Here is an 18,425-nt window from a genome sequence, read left to right on the forward strand (position 1 = left end):
AATCAATTCCACAACCGTGTGCTGCACGAGATGATGGCCAAGCACTGACCCACACCGGCCCTGGTGGTATATTCCATTAGGTCACAATTTGCTAATGTCGGTAAATTTAAACATTCCTCTACTCAAAAACCACCCACTATGCAATGAAATTTTGACAAAGGTAAATAACACTTATATACATACAAGGAATTATACAGAAATGTTTGTACTAGCTTTATTAGAAATAAGCAAATCATTTATTAAAATGGGCAAACTGACGGTGATAAATCAATGATAAGAATATCTATCAGAAAAAACAACTCTAATAAATCTCCAAATATTTATGAAACATAAACTAAACCAGAAAAATACTTAGAAAAATACAGTTCTCTACAAAAATGGAATGTAAACCCATGGAAAATAGGAAAGCTGTGAATAACAGGGACAAATTAAAAGAAGTCATTATCCAATTACACAGAGAAAGATATGGTCAGCGTTATGACTATACTGATGGTTTCAGTTTCATGCACATGTCAAGATTTATGAAACACTATACCCAACACATGTGACTTACTCATTATACCTGTTAAAAATGGTTCAATGGTATGCTGGAAGAACAGGTTTGGCAACTCTATAGTCAATCCCCGAATTTATGCCCGCTGGGTGAGAGTCTCATCTCAGTGACAGGAAATGTATTAAACGATGAAGAACTGTCACATTCCTGAACTAAAGACAGCCGTTGTCTCCATCTTTCTTTTTCTTTGTACCGTATTTTTAATTTTTTTTCAATTTTTAATTTCTCCATCTTTCTTTTGATGCCAGCGCAACAATGGCTCTGATGGGAACTTCTGAGAAACTACAGGAGCCAGAAAACATCTTGATTATAATCAATGACAATGACTGCTCCACAGAAGATAAACATGCCTAGAGTCCCTTAGATGTGTGTACACACAGCTCTTGTAGTCTTTTCCTCAAAATAATTCCTGGATGCACAGTTAGATGAGGACCATTCCATCTAAAAGTGTGCAGTCTCATCCAACAACAATTACATCAGTGATTCTGTAGTGAAAGGGTTTCCCCTGAATGCAACTGTGCTCAAACCAGTGACCATCACCCATGATGTTGTAGGCATTAGGGCACATAGCCCTCTGCAAGACCCTGGCAAGATAATTACTTCACAGGTATTGGCATTGCTTGCAAAAAAGAAAAATTCATGCTCCCAGATATACTTGAGGTTGTCACAGCTACCCCATCTTTGGAGTGATCTCTATGTGTCAAAGCATCCATCTTCACATGAGAACTAGAGTTAAATGCACGCATAATAGCTTTCTCCATTGTGAACTCTTTGATGATATTGGAGACCACTTTTACCTTTATAACATTTCCCACATTCAGTGCATTTATAAGGCTTTTCTCCTCTAAGAACTCTCTTACATTGATGAAGGATGTTCTTAGCCATTAAAGATTTCCCACATGCACTGCATTTATTAAGCTTTTCTCCCATATGAACTCTCCGATGTTGACAATGGCTGGTCTTAGAGGGAAAAGATTTCCCACATTCACTGCATTTATAAGGCTTTTCCCGTGTGACTTCTCTTATGATATTGGAGACCATTGCTACTTTTATAAGATTTTCCACATTCACTGCATTTATAAGGCTTTTCTCCTGTATGAACTCTTTGATGTTCATGAAGGATGTACTTAGTGGTAAAAGATTTCCCACATTCACTGCATTGATAAGGCTTTTCTCCCGAATGAACTCTCTGATGATTACTAAGAGCATTGCTCTGCATAAAAGACTTCCCACATTCACTGCATTTATAAGGCTTTTCTCCACTATGAACTCGCTGATGTCGATCAAGGATGGTTTTAGTAGTAAAAGATTTTCCACATTCACTGCATTTATAAGGCTTTTCTCCTGTGTGAACTCTCTGATGAAAACGAAGAGTAGTGCTCTGGGTAAAAGATTTTCCACATTCACTGCATTTATAAGGCTTTTCTCCAGTGTGAATACGCTGATGACAATGAAGGACACTACTAGTGGTAAAAGATTTTCCACATTCACTGCATTTATAAGGCTTTTCTCCAGTGTGAATACGCTGATGACAATGAAGGTCACTACTAGTGGTAAAAGATTTTCCACATTCACTGCATTTATAAGGCTTTTCTCCAGTGTGAATACGCTGATGACAATGAAGGTCACTACTAGTGATAAAAGATTTTCCACATTCACTGCATTTATAAGGCTTTTTTCCACTGTGAGTACGCTGATGTTGATGAACGTCGGCCGTAGTGATAAAAGATTTTCCACATTCACTACATTGATAAGGCTTTTCTTCAGTGTGAACTCTCTGATGATATTGGAGACCACTGCGATAGGTAAAAGATTTTCCACATTCACTGCATTGATAAGGCTTTTCTCCAGTGTGAACTCTCTGATGAATTCGAAGTTGGGTGCTAATGGTAAAAGATTTTCTGCATTTACTGCATTGATAAGGTCTTTCATCAGTATGCACTCTCTGATGATAAGAAAGATTAGTGCTAGTGGTGTAAGCTTTCCCACATTCACTGCATTGATAAGGCTTTTCTCCTGTATGAACTCTCTGATGACGATGAAGGATGCTCTTAGCAATAAAAGACTTCTCACATTCACTGCATTTATAAGGCTTTTCTCCTTTAAGAAGTGTCTGATCATTACAAAGGGCAGGGCTCTCGGTAAAAGATTTCCCACATTCACTGGAGTGATAAGGCCATTCTCCAGTATGACCTCTCTGTTGATAATGAAAGCTAGAAAATTTGGTAAAATATTTTCCACATTCAAAGGACATAAAACATCGACTTCCAAGATGAACACCTTCTCCATGATTAAATGAGGGGGTGTAACTAATGTCTCCCTTACAATCTTTTCTACTGTAATAATTATTTCTCCTTTGAAATGTCATGCCACACGTCAAAATGGGATCTGGACTGTCCCTGGTCTGAGTAGCCTTTAGGTGGAGATGTCCTGACCCAGTAAGTACACTAAGCCCAACCTCCCCGCATGTGAAACGATTCTGGCACACACTGAAATTGCAGCTGTTTGCAAGTGACATCCTGTCCACACCTCTAGTGAAAGTCTTCTCTCTCACATGTTCCTGGTGAAATTTTGCACGGAAGTAAAACCATTTTGCACATGCCCCACACCTCAACAGTATCTGTCTGTGTTGTGTTCCCTGCAGTTCCATCCCGTGGAAAATGTTTCCCAAGACTAGCCCACAACTCTCACAGGGGTGGCTCTTCTGGGAAGACAAGGCTAACTTGGGATTCCGTGCCTGTGACAATCTTACAGAAACCTTCTGTTCTGTCAGGGCCTCCACATTCTCTGCACCACAGCAGCAACCTGAAGAAAAGAAACATAGCAAAAGTGCATGTCGACCTGATCAAAACAGAATATCTTCACCACAATTGTTTATGTCACAACTGGACATGATTCCCTACAATGATTTTCAAAAAAAGTGAGTCAGACTCTCACGAAATGGCTGTTATATATAACATGGCCCAAAAGGTCACTGGATGAGGAAAATCTCACCAAGGGAGGACAGATGCATACGCTGGCACAAAAAGAAGAGAGGCAGGGTCTGTTCGTTATTACACCCCAAATGGCTTCCTTAGGACCTTTCATGCTGGCCATGTGAGTCTGTGTAGAATAAGTTCAATGTGTTCAAAACCATAAACCATCAATCATATTATGCATGTGATATTCAGGGTCAAATTAATACGTGTGCACTCTAAGGCCTGCAGGCAAGAAACAATATTGGGGTGCAGTAAAGCGAGATGTGTGAAACAGGTAGAGGTGCAAAGTTTAAAGAAGTTAAGGTTTTCCATGGGCTGGGAATCCGAGTAGAATGATCACTATTATAACTGAAAAGTGTCAACATTAAGCAAGAAGAAGTAGAATTGGGTTAGGAGTGGCAATGTTAACAAAACATTGTTGAACACAATGAGTTCCTAGTTATGAATATAACAAAGCCCAGGCATGAAAACCTTCCCCAGAGCCCTTCCCCAAGGCAAGACTGCCTCTGGATCTGGGCTGTCACTGATAAAGTCATGTTTCTCCCGAGTTCCACAAAGGATTCTTCCTCTTAAATCCAACTGGAAACACTCCATGGGATAAATAATGCAAATCTTAAAAGGAAAACTAAAGCCCTAGCCAGTTTGGCTCAGTGGATAGAGCGTCGGCCTGCAGACTCAAGGGTCCCAGGTTCAATTCCAGTCAAGAGCATGTACCTTGGTTGCGGGCCCATCCCCAGTAGGGAGTGTGCTGGAGGCAGCTGATCGATGTTTCTCTCTCATCGATGTTTCTAACACTCTATCCTTCTCCCTTCCTCTCTGTAAAAAAATCAATAAAATATATTAAAAAAAAAGACAAACTAAAAATATGGATGGTCAGCACTGTGGTAGAACAGCAAAGCACAAAGGAGATCACCGACAAAAGACCTATGAGAGTGACATCAGCAAGATGGCAGAATGAGAGATAGAGAACCTTTCCCCATCCCAGAGTAAGTAGACAGCTACCCAATCTAATAATAGACAAACATGGTAATTGACTGTACCTTCGTTACTCCTCCCGTTGGCTAATCAGCGTGATATGCAAATTAACCGCCAACAAATATGGCGGCTGATTTGCATACTGCAGGCAGGGTGGGAAGGTGCCATCCAGCCCGCCCCGTCACCATCTGGGCCTGCTATTTGCTACCCGGGGCGGTGGCGCGGGACAGCACCATCCTGCCTGTCCTGCTGCCATCCGGGCCTGCTATCTGCGACCTGGGGTGGCGGGCGTCTGTGTGCGACCCGACTTGGGGCGGCACCCCAACCCCCGGATTGGCCCTGCCATGTGCACGACCTGGAGCGGCGCCCCAACCCCCAGATCGTCCCTGCCGTGTGCACGACATGGAGGCAGGGCAGGCACCGAGGGATTGGGCCTGCCATCTGCCACCCGGGGAATGGGCCTAAGCCAGCAGGTAGTTATCTCCCAAGGGGTCCCAGACCATGAGAGGGCACAAGTGGGGCTGAGACACCCCCTCATCTTCCTCCCCCGCCAGTGCACAAACTTTTGTACATCGGGCCTCTAGAGTAAGTAGACAGCTATCCTATCTAATAAAAGACAAAAAGGGTAATTAACCATACCTACGCTACGCTTCCCATTGGCCAATCAGGGCGATATGCAAATTAACTGCCAACGAAGATGGCGGCCGGCAGCCACGCAGCTGAAACGAACATGAGGTTTGCTTGCTCCAGTGATGGAGGAAGCAAAGGTTCCCCGCCTACCTCAGCCCAGCTCTGAGCTCTGAAAGCAACAGCTCCAAAAGCAACAATGTTTCAATTATAGAAGATAACAAACCCCAGATACCTGCTTTTAGCCAGCCGTGGCCTCAGAGCTGGAGCCGGCTCTCAGCTCCAGTGACAGCTGTAGAAGGTAAATAAATCCCAGAATAAAAAAAATAGAAAAAGAAAAAAATGAGAGGCTGGGAGCTTCAGTCACCCGCCAGCCTGAAAACGGCCCTCATCCCCTCACTCAGACTGGCCAGCCACCACAGTGGGGATCCCGATCCTGAAGGGGGTGTGGCCAGCTGCAAACAGCCATCAGCCCCTCATCAAGGATGGCCAGGCATCCCAGCGGGACCCCCACCCTGATCCGGGACACCTTCAGGGACAACAAGCCGGCCCCCACCCGTGCACCAGGCTCTATCCTATATAGTAAAAGGGTAATATGCAAACTGACCCTAAGAGCAGAAAGACTGGGAATGACTGGTCACTATGACACACACTGACCAGCAGGGGGCAGACGCTCAATGCAGGAGCTGCCCTCTGTGGTCAGTGAGCTCTCACATGGGGAGTTCGTTTCAGCCACAAGCCAGGCTAATGGCTGCCAGTACAGCGGTGGTGGTGGGAGCCTCTCCTGCCTCCTCAGCAGCGCTAAGAATGTCTGACTCCTCTCTCCGCTGGCAAGTGGACATCCCCCGAGGGTTGCCGGACTGCCAGAGGGATGTCTGATTGCCATCTTAGGCCCAATCCCCCGGGGAGCAGGCCTAATCCAGCAAGTGGTCATCCCCCAAAGGGTCCCAGACTGCAAGAGGGCACAGGCCGGACTGAGAGACCCCCTGCCCCGAGTGCACAAATTTTTGTGCATCGGGCTACTAGTCCATTCAATAAAATCCCATAGGAAATGGGAATAAAAGTACCATGAACACAAACAGTAATACTGAATAACAAATAAAGATAACTGTATAGAAAGGATGACAGGAAACTAACTAGGTGAGCAAACACATTTGAAGATCCCTAAAGTCAAAAACACGGGTTAATAATAAGTAAGTAACTAACTAAAAAAAGGAAGGAAGGAAGGAAGGAAGGAAGGAAGGAAGGAAGGAAGGAAGGGTCAGCCTTTGCTGGTTTGCTCAGTGGATAAAGTGTCAGCCTGCGAATGATAGTTCCCAGGTTACATTCCAGTCAAGGGCACATACTCAGTTTCTTCTGCAATGGTTTTTCACAACCCTTTCATACAGTTCCTCATATTGTGGTAACCCCCAACCATAAATTATTTTTGTTGCTATTTCATAACTGTAATTTTGCTACTGTTATGAATCGTAATATAAATATCTGACATGCAGAATGTATTTTCATTGTTACAAATTGAAAATAATTAAAGCATAACAAAAGCAATATGGAATTATATATGTGTTTTCCGATGGTCTTAGGCCACCCCTGTGAAAGGGTCCTTAGACCCCCCCAAAGGAGTCGCGACCCACAGGTTGAGAACCGCTGTTCCTGTGGGTTCAGTACCTAGTAGGGGGTTGCAGGCTCGGTCCCTGCTGGGGGGCGTGCAGGAAGCAGCCAATCAATGATTCTCTCTCATCATTGATGTTTCTATCTCTTTCTCCCTCTACCTTCCTCTCTGAAATCAATAAAAACATATTTTAAGAAAATAAAAATTCAGGGTCAGCGTTACCACTATCAGCCACTGTGCTTCTCTTCTCATTGATCCTAGTGACCTGTTCTCCAAAAAACTGGAAATTTTTGTTTTTAAAAACCACAGAATGCCCTGGCCAGTGTGGCTCAGATGGTTGGTGCATCGTCCTGTGTATACAAAGGTTGAAGATTCAATTCCCGGTTAGGGCACATATCAGAATGTGGGTTCCATATCCAGTTTGCATGTATGCAGAAGGCAGCCTAGTGATATTTCTCCCCCATATCTATCTATCTATCTCTCTCTCCCCATTTCCCTTCCTCTCTATGTAAAAGGAATAATAAATAAATACATAAGAATTTCAGGGTAGCCAAAAAGAAAACAGAGATCTCAAAAAAGGCTAGGGGCAAAGTAAATAACAAGATAATCTACCAAAGCTTATGTATAACATTCAGAAAATGTAATTATGAGGAGAAATTTTATAGAGATAAATGTCTCCATTGTCACAAAAGATCTCAAAGAACCTAACAGACACCTCAGGAAACTAGAAACACAACAGGAAAGTAAACCCAAAGGTTTCAAAGGAAAGAAACCATAAATATTAGAACAAACATAAATAAAAGGAAGACAAGACAAAAGAAAGGAATACCTAAAAGGTATATTTTTTAAAGATATATGAAAATGTGCAAGCCTTTACCTACACTAAAGGAAAAACAAAACAAAACCAAGCTTCAAACAAGTAAAAAAAGAAATGAAAGATGAGACATTACACCCGTCATTATGAAGCACAAAGCATCATAAGAGATGCTGATGTTAAGAGATGATATGACTCTCCATAGAGAAATCTGTCAAGATCCCACTATGAGCTCCTGAAATTAACAAACAAATTCAGAATCCTGTTCAGGTGGCTCAGTTTTTCAATGTGTGGCCCTGATGACCAAAGGTTGTAGGTTTGATCCCCCATCAGGGCACTTGTAGGGGACAACCAATGAATGCATAGATGGGTAGAACAGCACATCAATGCTTCACTCTCTTCCTTTCTCTGTCTCCCTTTCTGGCACTGCAATCAATAAATAAATGCTGCCCAGTATGTGTCACTGATTGAGCACTGATTCATGAACTAGGAGGTCACAATTCGATTCCTTGTTAGGACACCTACACTGGTTGCAAGCTGAATCACCAGTGGGGGTCGTGTAGGAGGCAGCTGACCAATGACTCTCTCCCTCTCATCACTGATGTTTTTCTCTCCCTCCATTCTTCCTCTAGGACCGTGGTCGGCAAACTGCGGCTTACGAGCCACATGGGGCTCTTTGGTCCCTTGAGTGTGGCCCTTCCACAATACCACGTGCACGTACAGTGCGACTGAAACTTCGTGGCCCATGCCAGAAGTCGGTTTTCGACTTGGGTGAGTCTATTTTGAAGAAGTACTGTTGATATTTGGCTCTGTTGACTAATGAGATTGCTGACCACTGCTCTAGGAAATAAAAAATACATATATTTAAATAAATAAATAGCCGAAACCGGTTTGGCTCAGTGGATAGAGCGTCGCCTGTGGACTGAGGGGTCCCAGGTTCGATTCCGGTCAAAGGCATGTGCCTGGGTTGCGGGCACATCCCCGGTGGGAGATGTGCAGGAGGCAGCTGGTCAATGTTTCTCTCTCATCGATGTTTCTAACTCTCTATCTCTCTCCCTTCCTCTCTGTATAAAATCAATAAAATATATTTAAAAAAAAATAAAAAATAAAAATAAATAAATCCAAGAATAAATAAATATCCCTAGCGACCGTGCATCACTGATGACAGTGCTGGTTTGTGCAATGGAGGCTAGGGTTCGATTCCCAGTCAAGGGTAGATACCTGGGTTGCAAGTCCCATCCCCACTCATAGTAGAGGCACATGTGGGAGGCAGCCAATCGATGTTTCTCTTTCTCTCTGTCTGTTTCCCACTCTCTCTCTAAAAAAAACAAAAAACAATCAGTGGAAAAAATATCCTCACTATTCGGGTGAAGATGAAAGAAGAATAAAGAATTAAATTCAGAAAAGTTACAGGATGCAAAATAAACACGCAACCATTAGTTCCATTTCTACAACCTAATAATAAATTCTTTGATGGAATAATGAAGAATGTAATGAAATTTACAAAAGAATCAAAAACAATAAAACCCAAAGGAATAAATTCAACCAAAATGTGAAACATCTGTACAGTGAGTACTATAAGACAGTGATGAAAGGAATGAAAGAAAACACAAATAAGTTGAAAGACAACCTGTGTTCATGGATCTGAAAATGAAATATGGTGGAGATAGCTATAGTACACAAGGCAAACTACAGATTAAATGCAATCCCAATAACTCCAATGGTATTTTACAAAGAAATGAATAGAAAATCTGGAAATGAAATCAAAAGACCTCCATTAACAAAAGCAATCTTTTTAAAAAAAATATATTTTATTGATTTTTTACAGAGAGGAAGGGAAAGGGATAGAGAGTTAGAAACATCGATGAGAGAAAAACATCGATCAGCTGCCTGCTGAACACTCCATAATGGGGATGTGGCCACAACCAAGGTACCTGCCCTTGACCAGAATCGAATCTGGGCCCCTTCAGTCCGCGGGGGATGCTCTATCCACTGACCCAAACCCGATGGGGCAACAAAGCAATCTTGAGCAAGAAGAAAGATGGTGGCATCACACTTTCTGACTTCAATTTATTACAAAGAGAAAGCAAACAAACGGTGTGTTGCTCTAGAAACACAGACACATTCATCAACAGAACAGAACAAAACACACAGAGAAATAAGCCCAGGCACATACTTTTAAGTAATCTTTGACAAAGCAGTAGCCACAGAAGAAGGGAAAGATAGTTTCATCAATGAATGGTGCTGGTATAAATCGACATTCACATGTAAAACAACAAAACTGGACACCACTGATAAAATTTAACTGAACCTGCAGGACAGAAATGAATGTCAACGCTAAAACTTAAAACTCCTCAGGACAACCAAGAGAAGAAGTTTTGGAGGTTTGTTTTGGACAGGAGTTTCTGAATGTGACACCAACCACCGCACAAAATAGAAAAAAGAAACAGTCCACACTGCCACAAATAAAGAAAAATACCGTCTTCACTGTACAACAGCAATAAACAAAGTGAAATGAAAGGCAATCTAGAGAATAGAAGAAAATACTTGCAAACCATATGAAGGAATCTCTTAGAGATATTGTGGATTCGGCTATGATCAGCACAATAAAGCGAATATTGTGATATAGACAGAAATTCACACAAATAGTTAGAGTTCTCCGGTAATAATGAAGGTATGTTAATACTATACTGCAGGCTAATACCAATGCGGTGACTCTGCCTCAAAAGCAAAGTCTATAAAACTTCATTTACAATATTTCATTGCTAAGCACTGGGACCAAGCATCTGAGCTTGCTAGAAACATGGTGGCACTAGACCTGCTGAACACAGGATTGCCAAAAACATGGACTTTGTAGAAAAGTGTGTGTGGGGAGCAATATCTGCAAATATCTACTAAGCACATGCAAAAATATGTGTTCCTGTCTGTCATAAGCAAATAATAAATAAAATCTACAAGGTATTCAAAACACTCTAATAAAAAATACAGTTTATAAACATCATAAGGATGTGGAGACAATTTATAAAAAATATATACACGGCTTTTCCGGCGGTGACGGCCTCCCCGCGACGACATGCCTCTCGCCAAGGACCTCCTGCACCCCTCCCCGGAGGAGGAGAAGAGGAAGCACAAGAAGAAGCGCCTGGTGCAGAGCCCCAACTCCTACTTCATGGACGTCAAGTGCCCAGGATGCTACAAAATCACCACCGTCTTTAGCCATGCACAAACGGTAGTTTTGTGCGTTGGTTGCTCCACTGTTCTCTGTCAGCCAACAGGAGGAAAAGCCAGGCTTACAGAAGGATGCTCCTTCAGAAGGAAGCAGCACTAAACGCACCTCAAATCAAGATGAGTGGGAAACCATCCCAATAAACACATTTTGGATTAAAAAAAAAAAATATATATATATATATATATATATATATATATATATACACGTGACCAATAGGAATATAGAAAATGCTTTTCTTATAAGCATAACCAATGGACATAAGACACTGGGGGGTAGGGGAGTCCAAGGGATTGTCAAGGGCGGGGAAAAAACGGAGACATATGTAATACTCTTTGTAATACTTTAAGCAATAAAAAAAAAAATAATTTAAAAAATGCTTTTCTTACTCATCAAGGTGGAATCCTTTAAGCTTCCTGCAATACTACCAACCACAAGTCCTTCCCTGTGAATTTAGTGCAGCGGGGAGTATTGGGACTTCAGGAATAGAAGGGAGCAGCAGAAGCAGACCAACCCTCCCCAGAACAGCAACTACCCGGGAAACTGGAAAAATCAAGCAGTACCACAGTCTACCTGGGAGGACAGAGCACACCCTGGGGGATGGGGCCTGGGAAACCTCAAAGCCAAGTGCAGGACACTGGTGAGAGTGAGAGTCTTACCCAGCGAGGATATAAGTTCAAAGTTCTCCAGCATCACATTCAGGTACAGCTGTCTCTGACCCTCATCAAGGAGGCTCCATTCCTCCCTGGAGAAGTACAGGGCAATGTCCTCAAAGGTCACACCAACCTGTCAGAATGGAAACAATTGTAAGCAGACCTGCCTTTCTGAGAACCAGTAATCCTACTCCTTACACACCTTCCCCCACCCCTCAACCTCCTCCAGGGCCCCTGGTTACTGTAGACACCAGGCCCTAATGCCAGTGCAGGCTGCTCTCTCGTCACAGTCAATACTCATTGTGATTGCCCTCAGCAGAGCAGCTGGGTTGGGTGGGAAGGATTAGGGGAGGGGAGGGTGGAGAGCAATGCCATTTAAGGTCTGCAGGGCCCCAGCCTTCCTCCCAGGCAACACCACTGCAGTCGCCTAGATCCTGCCTCCAAGACAAAGCCAAGCGTGGGTTTATGCTTCACCTTTAAGTCCCCACACCAGGTCCCGGGACCATCAGCTCACACTTCCTCCAGATGTGCTCACCACTGGGTAATGTTTATCCCCTTCCCATGTTCAGACCCCAGGTTCACTCCCTCAGCTCTGCCCCCTTCCTGCTCCAATGCCACTGGATCTCGCTGGACTCACCCATGAACTTGGCATATGGCGTGTAGAGAGCTTGTAGTCCAGCCGGATCCAGGACCACCCCAGGCCCGGGATGGACCCCACAGCCAGGAAAGCCCCGAATGAGTCTGTGCCGTCCTCCCTGCAGCCTCTGATCTTTCCATCAATACTCACAGCCACATCCTCAGGGACCTTCAGATGCAAGTCACCCCTGTCCTCTCTGCCCTGCACTTGCTGTGTCCTCAGAAGCCACAACACTCCTCTCTCCCCTCCACCTTCCTCACGGTCCTCCACGCGGGACTGAGCTGCAGGACGGGACAGGCGCCCTCCCCAGGCTGTGGTGTGTGTGTGAGGAGGCGGTGAGGGCCTGGGGGACTCGACTCACCTCAGCCCGTCTCCTCAGCGGGGGCGCCACCATTGCCCTCTGTGGGCTGAGCCGGGCGGGAGTAGAAGCCGCTGCGGGAATGGCGGTCCCTGTCCCGGCCCTGGCGTGGGTCCGGGTGGCGACTCCGAGCTTTAATCTCAAGTGTGAGCTGTGAGCACCACTGGCGGCTCCGATGATTGGTTGTGAGGCGGGAGCACCACTCTTTGCCCTTCTCCACGGGACTGAGCCCAAGAACTCCCGACTGCCTGAGACAAGAACGTGAAAACACAAAATCCCCCAGGACGACTACCGGTCCCGCCCTACAGAAGCAACCAAACGGAAATGCCTTCTGTGAGCCCCCATTGGCTCAGCTTGATGGCATTCCACGCTCGGCCTTGTGGGTATTGTAGTTTTTTCACTTCAAGGGCAGGGTGCCATATTTCTCAGTTGACTCCAGGACTTGATTTAGGGTCATGGAACCCAATTACACACCAACTACACTAGGGGTCCTCAAGAGCCTTCAGTGGAGGTGATGTCAGGGAAAGTTTGTTTCTCCACCACTTGCACGGCTGGTTTTGCATATCTTTCTTCAGAACTTGCTTTTCTGAATGGGAGGCAATGTTTTTTCTTCAGGACATTTGGCATGTGTCTCCTTCAGGCCATATGTAGCTGAGGGAGGTGGCTCAATTGTCTAACTTGATCTGACCTGCCTCCATTGAATTCCTTATACAAAGTTCCTGTCACAAAATAGACACTCATACTTAAGAGCATCTGCTTCTAATCCCATCCAAAGTGTCAGCTGTAGCCCTAGCCAGTTTGGCTCAGTAGATAGAGTGTCAGCCTGCAGATGGAAGGGTCCCTGGTTTGCTTCTGGTCAAAGGCACATGCCTTGGTTGCGGGCTCCATCCCCAGTTTGGGGCATGCAGGAGGCAGCCAATCAATGATTCCCTCTCATCATTGATGTTTCTATCTCTCTCTCCCTCTCCATTCCTCTCTGAAATCAATAAAATATATATATATATTTTAAAAAGTGTCCGCTCTGCCTGGGCTGCAGTGTGGATAAGATGGCCAAGAAACCTATGAAAAAATGCTCAAAGTGACTGATCATCAGAGAGATGCGAATTAAAGCAACAATTAGAGACCACCTCACAACTGTCAGAATGGCTATCATCAACAAATCAACCAAGTACAAGTTCTGGGGAGGTTGTCGAAAAACAGGAACCCTAGTACACCCCAGGTAGGAATGCAAACTGGTACAGCCATTATGGAAATCAGTTTGGAGTTTTTGCAAAAATTTTAATATGGAACTGCCATTTAATTCAGTGATACTACTCCTAGGAATATATCCTAAGAAACTTGAAACAATCAGATAGAATGTATGTACCCCTCTGTTCCTAGCAGCACAATTTACAATAGCAAAGATCTGGAAACTGCCCAAGTATCCATCAGTAGAATAGTGGGTAAAAAACTGTGGTACATTTATACCATGGAATACCATGCAGCAGTAAAAATGAAGAATCTCTTACCCTTTCACACAGCAAAGAGGGACCTTGAGAGCATCATGCTAAGTGAAATAAGTCAGTCAGAGAAGACAGTATCACTTGATCTCACTCATATTTGGAATCTAATTAACAAAAAACTGATGGAGTGGATTCAGAGACATGGAAGCATGGAATTACTACAGAATCTTAGAGGGAAAGTGGGGAAGGGTCAAAAGAAACGTCCTCTGCCCTAACTGGTTTGGCTCAGTGGATTGAGCATCGGCCTGCGGACTCAAGGGTCCCAGGTTCGATTCCGGTCAAGGGCATGTACCTTGGTTGCGGGCACATCCCCAGTGGGGAGTGTGCAGGAGGCAGCTGATCGATTTTTTTTCTCTCATTGATGTTTCTAACTCTCTAACCCTCTCCTTTCCTCTCTGTAAAAAAACAATAAAATATATTTAAGAAGAAAAAAAAAAGAAACATCCTCAGGTAAGGATTAAAAACACAGGCAGACACACAATAAAAACAAAGTCTCCTGAGCCTCGAGCATTTTATTCTGTTCCCTGGAAGCAAGGGGAAAGCTCTAGCTTGCTGGGTTCTGGGTCTGTACTACATTTGTGTTTATAAATCTGTCTTCCGTCAGTTGAGTCCCTGGAAATGCTGACACCCCTCCATGTAACCTTCGCCTGCTTCACATGAGTCAATTGCTTTTGGTGTTGTTGTAAGAAATGTCCAAACATGTGGAGAATTCTTCTAAGTTTATATGACCCAAGTCGGCGACATTTGCCAGGAAGCAAAATAACAACAGGTTGAACAATGGTCAGGAGAATGACACTTTTGCAGCTTTTTTATACATTATACTCAAAAAAGAAGACATATGGGGGTTACATGAAATTCACCGGTGATAAATTAGAGTGGGGGGAATGAGGAGGGAAATCTCTAGGATTAAATAAAAACAAAAAAATAGACAAAAACTTAGTTTTAAAATGTTCTCCAACAGTTAACACATAATATTTGACACAACAACAATAATAATTGCGGACCTGAGGTCTTCTGTGTTTGGAGATTGTGCCCTTAGGAGTCTGTAAAGAAGGAAATTTCGCCCTAACTGGTTTGGCTCAGTGGATAGAGCAAGGGCTTAGTGCAGGATCAGATGACTGGTGTTCTGAAAGCAATGGAGAATGTTAGTAGTGCAGGTTAAAATTAAAAATGTTCATTGCACAGGGCATAGCATTTAAAAGGTAATGACTCACCCAGCTGGCATGGGTCAGAGCTTGAGCTTCAACCCATGCACAAAGAGTTCCTTGGATAGATTCCCAGTCAGAGCACATGCCCGGATTGCAGGCTCCATCCCCAGCAGGGTGTGGAGGAAGCAGCAATCAATGATTCCCTCTCATCATTAATGTTCCTTTTCTTTTTTAAGATAAGGGACACAATTTTCTTTAATTTTTAATTGATATCACAGAGGAAGGGAGTCAGAAAAATAGAAAAATCAATGATGAGAATCAGTGATAAGCTGCCTCCTGCAAGCCCCACCTGGTGATCTAGTAGGGGGCCCATGCACGTGCCCTGAGGGGCAATGGAACTGTGACCTCCTGGTCCATAGGTCGACTAAGCCCCCTTCACCTGCCTATCATTGTTTTTTTTTTCTCTCTCTCTCTCCATCTCCCTTGGTCTATGAACAATGGTTGGCAAACTCATTAGTCAACAGAGACAAATATCAACAGTACTTCTTCAAAATAGACTCGCCAAGGCCGAAAACCGACTTCTGCACGTGGGCCATGAAGTTTCAATTGCACTGTACGTGCACGCCCACACGTGGTATTTTATGGAAGAGCCACACTCAAGGGGCCAAAGAGCCGCATGTGTCTCGCGAGCCGCAGTTTACCGACCATTGGTCTATGAAATCAATAAAATATTTGAAAAATCAATTAAATATATTTATTAACTTAGTAGAATTAAAATATTTTAAAATATATTTTTATTGATTTCAGAGAGGAAGGGAGAGGTAGAGAGAAACATCAATGATGAGATAGAATGACCGATTGGCTGCCTCCTGCAGCCCCCACACTGGGGATTAAGCCCGCAACCTGGGCACCTGCCCTTGACTAGAAACTCACCCTGGACCTTTCAGTCGGAAGGCTGATGTTCTATTCACTGAGCCAAACCAGCTAGGGCAATTAAAATATTTTTTAAGGAAAAAAATATTAAAACATATCATTCCAATACAAAAAAATGTTTATTTTATTTATTTATTATTTTTTAAAAATATATTTTATTGATTTTTTTACAGAGAGGAAGGGAGAGGGTTAGAGAGTCAGAAACACCGATGAGAGAGAAACATCGACCAGCTGCCTCCTGCACACCCCCTACTGGGGATGTGCCCGCAACCAAGGTACATGCCCTTGACCGGAATCGAACCTGGGACCTTTCAGTCCGCAGGCCGACGCTCTATCCACTGAGCCAAACCAGTTAGGGCTAAAAATGTTTATTTTTTAAAGTAAAAATGCACAAAATGAGTGATATGCCAACATCCATCTTTGTTGTTCCAGAATCCTATTGTTAAAGAAAATTGCCTAAACACATAGCACATTAGGCAGAACATATGTTGTTTTAAGAAAGATACAGGCTCAGCAAACACGCTTCTGAGAAAAGGCTCAGCATACATTCCTAGAAAAAATACAATCAAACAATGAAGCAGCACAACAAACGTCTCAAAAAAAAAGTTTAAATCAATTATGATTGACTGAACAAATTATTCTCTAGGATGTGGAGAATGTGAATACTTAACACACTGCTGAAAATGTAAAAAACTGCAATCAGTTAAAGTTTATTTTCTATTTTTAAAGAATAGCTTAGTAATTTTTAGAGGGAAGGATGAGGGAGAGAAACATTGATGGAAGAGTGCCATATCAGCGAGCCGCCCCCTGCACACCCACTTCTGTGGATATAGACCACAAGCCAGGCACATATCCCCACTGGCAATCATCTCTACAACCCTGTGCTGCATGAGATGATGGCCAAGCACCGAGCCACACTAGCCCTGGTGGAATATTCTATTTAGATAACAATTTGCTAATGTCGGTAAATTTAAACATTCATCTACTCAAAAACCAAGACTATGCACCGAATTTTTGACAAAGGTAAATAACACTTATATACATAGGAGAAATTATACAGAAATCTTAGCACCAGCTTTGTTAGAAATAACCAAATATTTATTAAAATGGACAAACTGATGGTGATATATCAATGATAAGAATATCTATCAGAGCCCTAACTAGTTCCGCTCAGTGGATACAGTGCTGGCCTGTGGACCAAAGGGTCCAAGATTTGATTCTGGTCAAGAGCATGTACATCCGTTGCAGGCATATTCCCAGTAGGGGCAGTGCAGGAGGCAGCTGATGGCTTGAGTGATGTTTCTAACTCTCTACCCATTTCCCATCCTCTCTGTAAAATCAATAAAATATATGTAAATATTTTTTTCAGAGCTTTTATATTTCAGTATTTGAGTTTATTCTTCATATAACTTTTAAAACACTATTATACTTGAATATTAAAACAAAAACAATAGCAAGTAGTGAGCATATTATCGTTACAGTCCATCACTTATTCACTACTGTATATAAAATGCCAGCAGTGAGTGTTATTCACTGGCCCCATTGAGAGGTCTGACGGCTCTGCATAAAGAGAGGCTGCCCTGGCCAAACATGGCGAGTGTGCATGCCACAGTTCACTTTCAGGCCATAATCGTCTACATTGCATGTTAAAGGATCCGAGAAGGACCGCATAAAAAAACAAGCAACAAACCTGAACCACCATGACCAGGTTTTGCTGTCCTACCGCTAGATGGTGGTAACAACACTTAAACAAAAGTTCCTGTTCAAGTGAGAGCAACTAGGTGAAGGTGCCAAGTGAGCCCACAAGGAAATATAAAAAGTAATAAAGAAGGAATGCATACAAACAAATTATGCCTTCATCTCTAAAATATATTAAAGTAACCTGAGATGTATTCTTGGACTCAGTGACAATTCCTGAAATTTGTACCAAGAGAAAATATCAGATGGGGAGAACCAAGATGGCGGTGTAGGGTACGGACCTGTGCATGCTGCCTCCCACAACAGCATCGAAACTACCAACTATAGCCGAAACCGGTTTGGCTCAGTGGATAGAGCGTCGGCCTGCAGACTGAAAGGTCCCAGGTTTGATTCCGGTCAAGGGCATGTACCTGGGTTGCGGGCACATCCCCAGTGGGAGATGTGCAGGAGGCAGCTGATCGATGTTTCTCTCTCATCGATGTTTCTGGCTCTCTATCTCTCTCCCTTCCTCTCTGTAAAAAATCAATAAAATATATTTAAAAAAAGAGAAACTACCAACTATAAGACAAACAGCTGTCTTTCAGAACCATGGGAAGGCTGGCCCTGTGGAAGCTCTACGACGGGAAGGAAATAAAGAACAGCATTGAGACTGAGTAGGATACGCAGAGGCTCCAAGAACAGAGGTACGGAGTCACGCGCCAGGCGGGCTGCAAC

The 18,425-nt window shown here is 43.4% G+C and overlaps 3 protein-coding genes across 3 annotated transcripts in view; 1 reads left to right on the forward strand and 2 right to left on the reverse strand.

Moving 5' to 3' along the window:
• Window positions 1-12,665, reverse strand: part of LOC106699464 (zinc finger protein 420-like) — a 31,568-nt gene extending 18,903 nt beyond the window's left edge. The window contains 3 exon segments of the mRNA XM_023743770.1: window positions 1,571-3,358; window positions 11,442-11,568; window positions 12,434-12,665. Of these exon segments, the coding sequence (XP_023599538.1) occupies window positions 1,571-3,358; window positions 11,442-11,568; window positions 12,434-12,466 (1,948 nt within the window). The 5' untranslated portion in view covers window positions 12,467-12,665.
• The window catches only part of LOC106694406 (zinc finger protein 883-like), a 120,899-nt gene that overhangs the window by 41,799 nt on the left and 60,675 nt on the right, over window positions 1-18,425 (reverse strand). The gene's annotated exons all lie outside the window — the stretch shown is intronic.
• Window positions 10,598-10,938, forward strand: LOC102440023 (40S ribosomal protein S27). The gene has a single exon (XM_006102376.3). The coding sequence runs from the start codon at window positions 10,630-10,632 to the stop codon at window positions 10,882-10,884; it is 255 nt and encodes an 84-aa protein (XP_006102438.1). The 5' UTR covers window positions 10,598-10,629; the 3' UTR covers window positions 10,885-10,938.

Source organism: Myotis lucifugus, unplaced genomic scaffold (assembly GCF_000147115.1).
Source record: "Myotis lucifugus unplaced genomic scaffold, Myoluc2.0 scaffold_412, whole genome shotgun sequence".
NCBI classification, from domain to species: Eukaryota; Metazoa; Chordata; class Mammalia; order Chiroptera; family Vespertilionidae; genus Myotis; species Myotis lucifugus.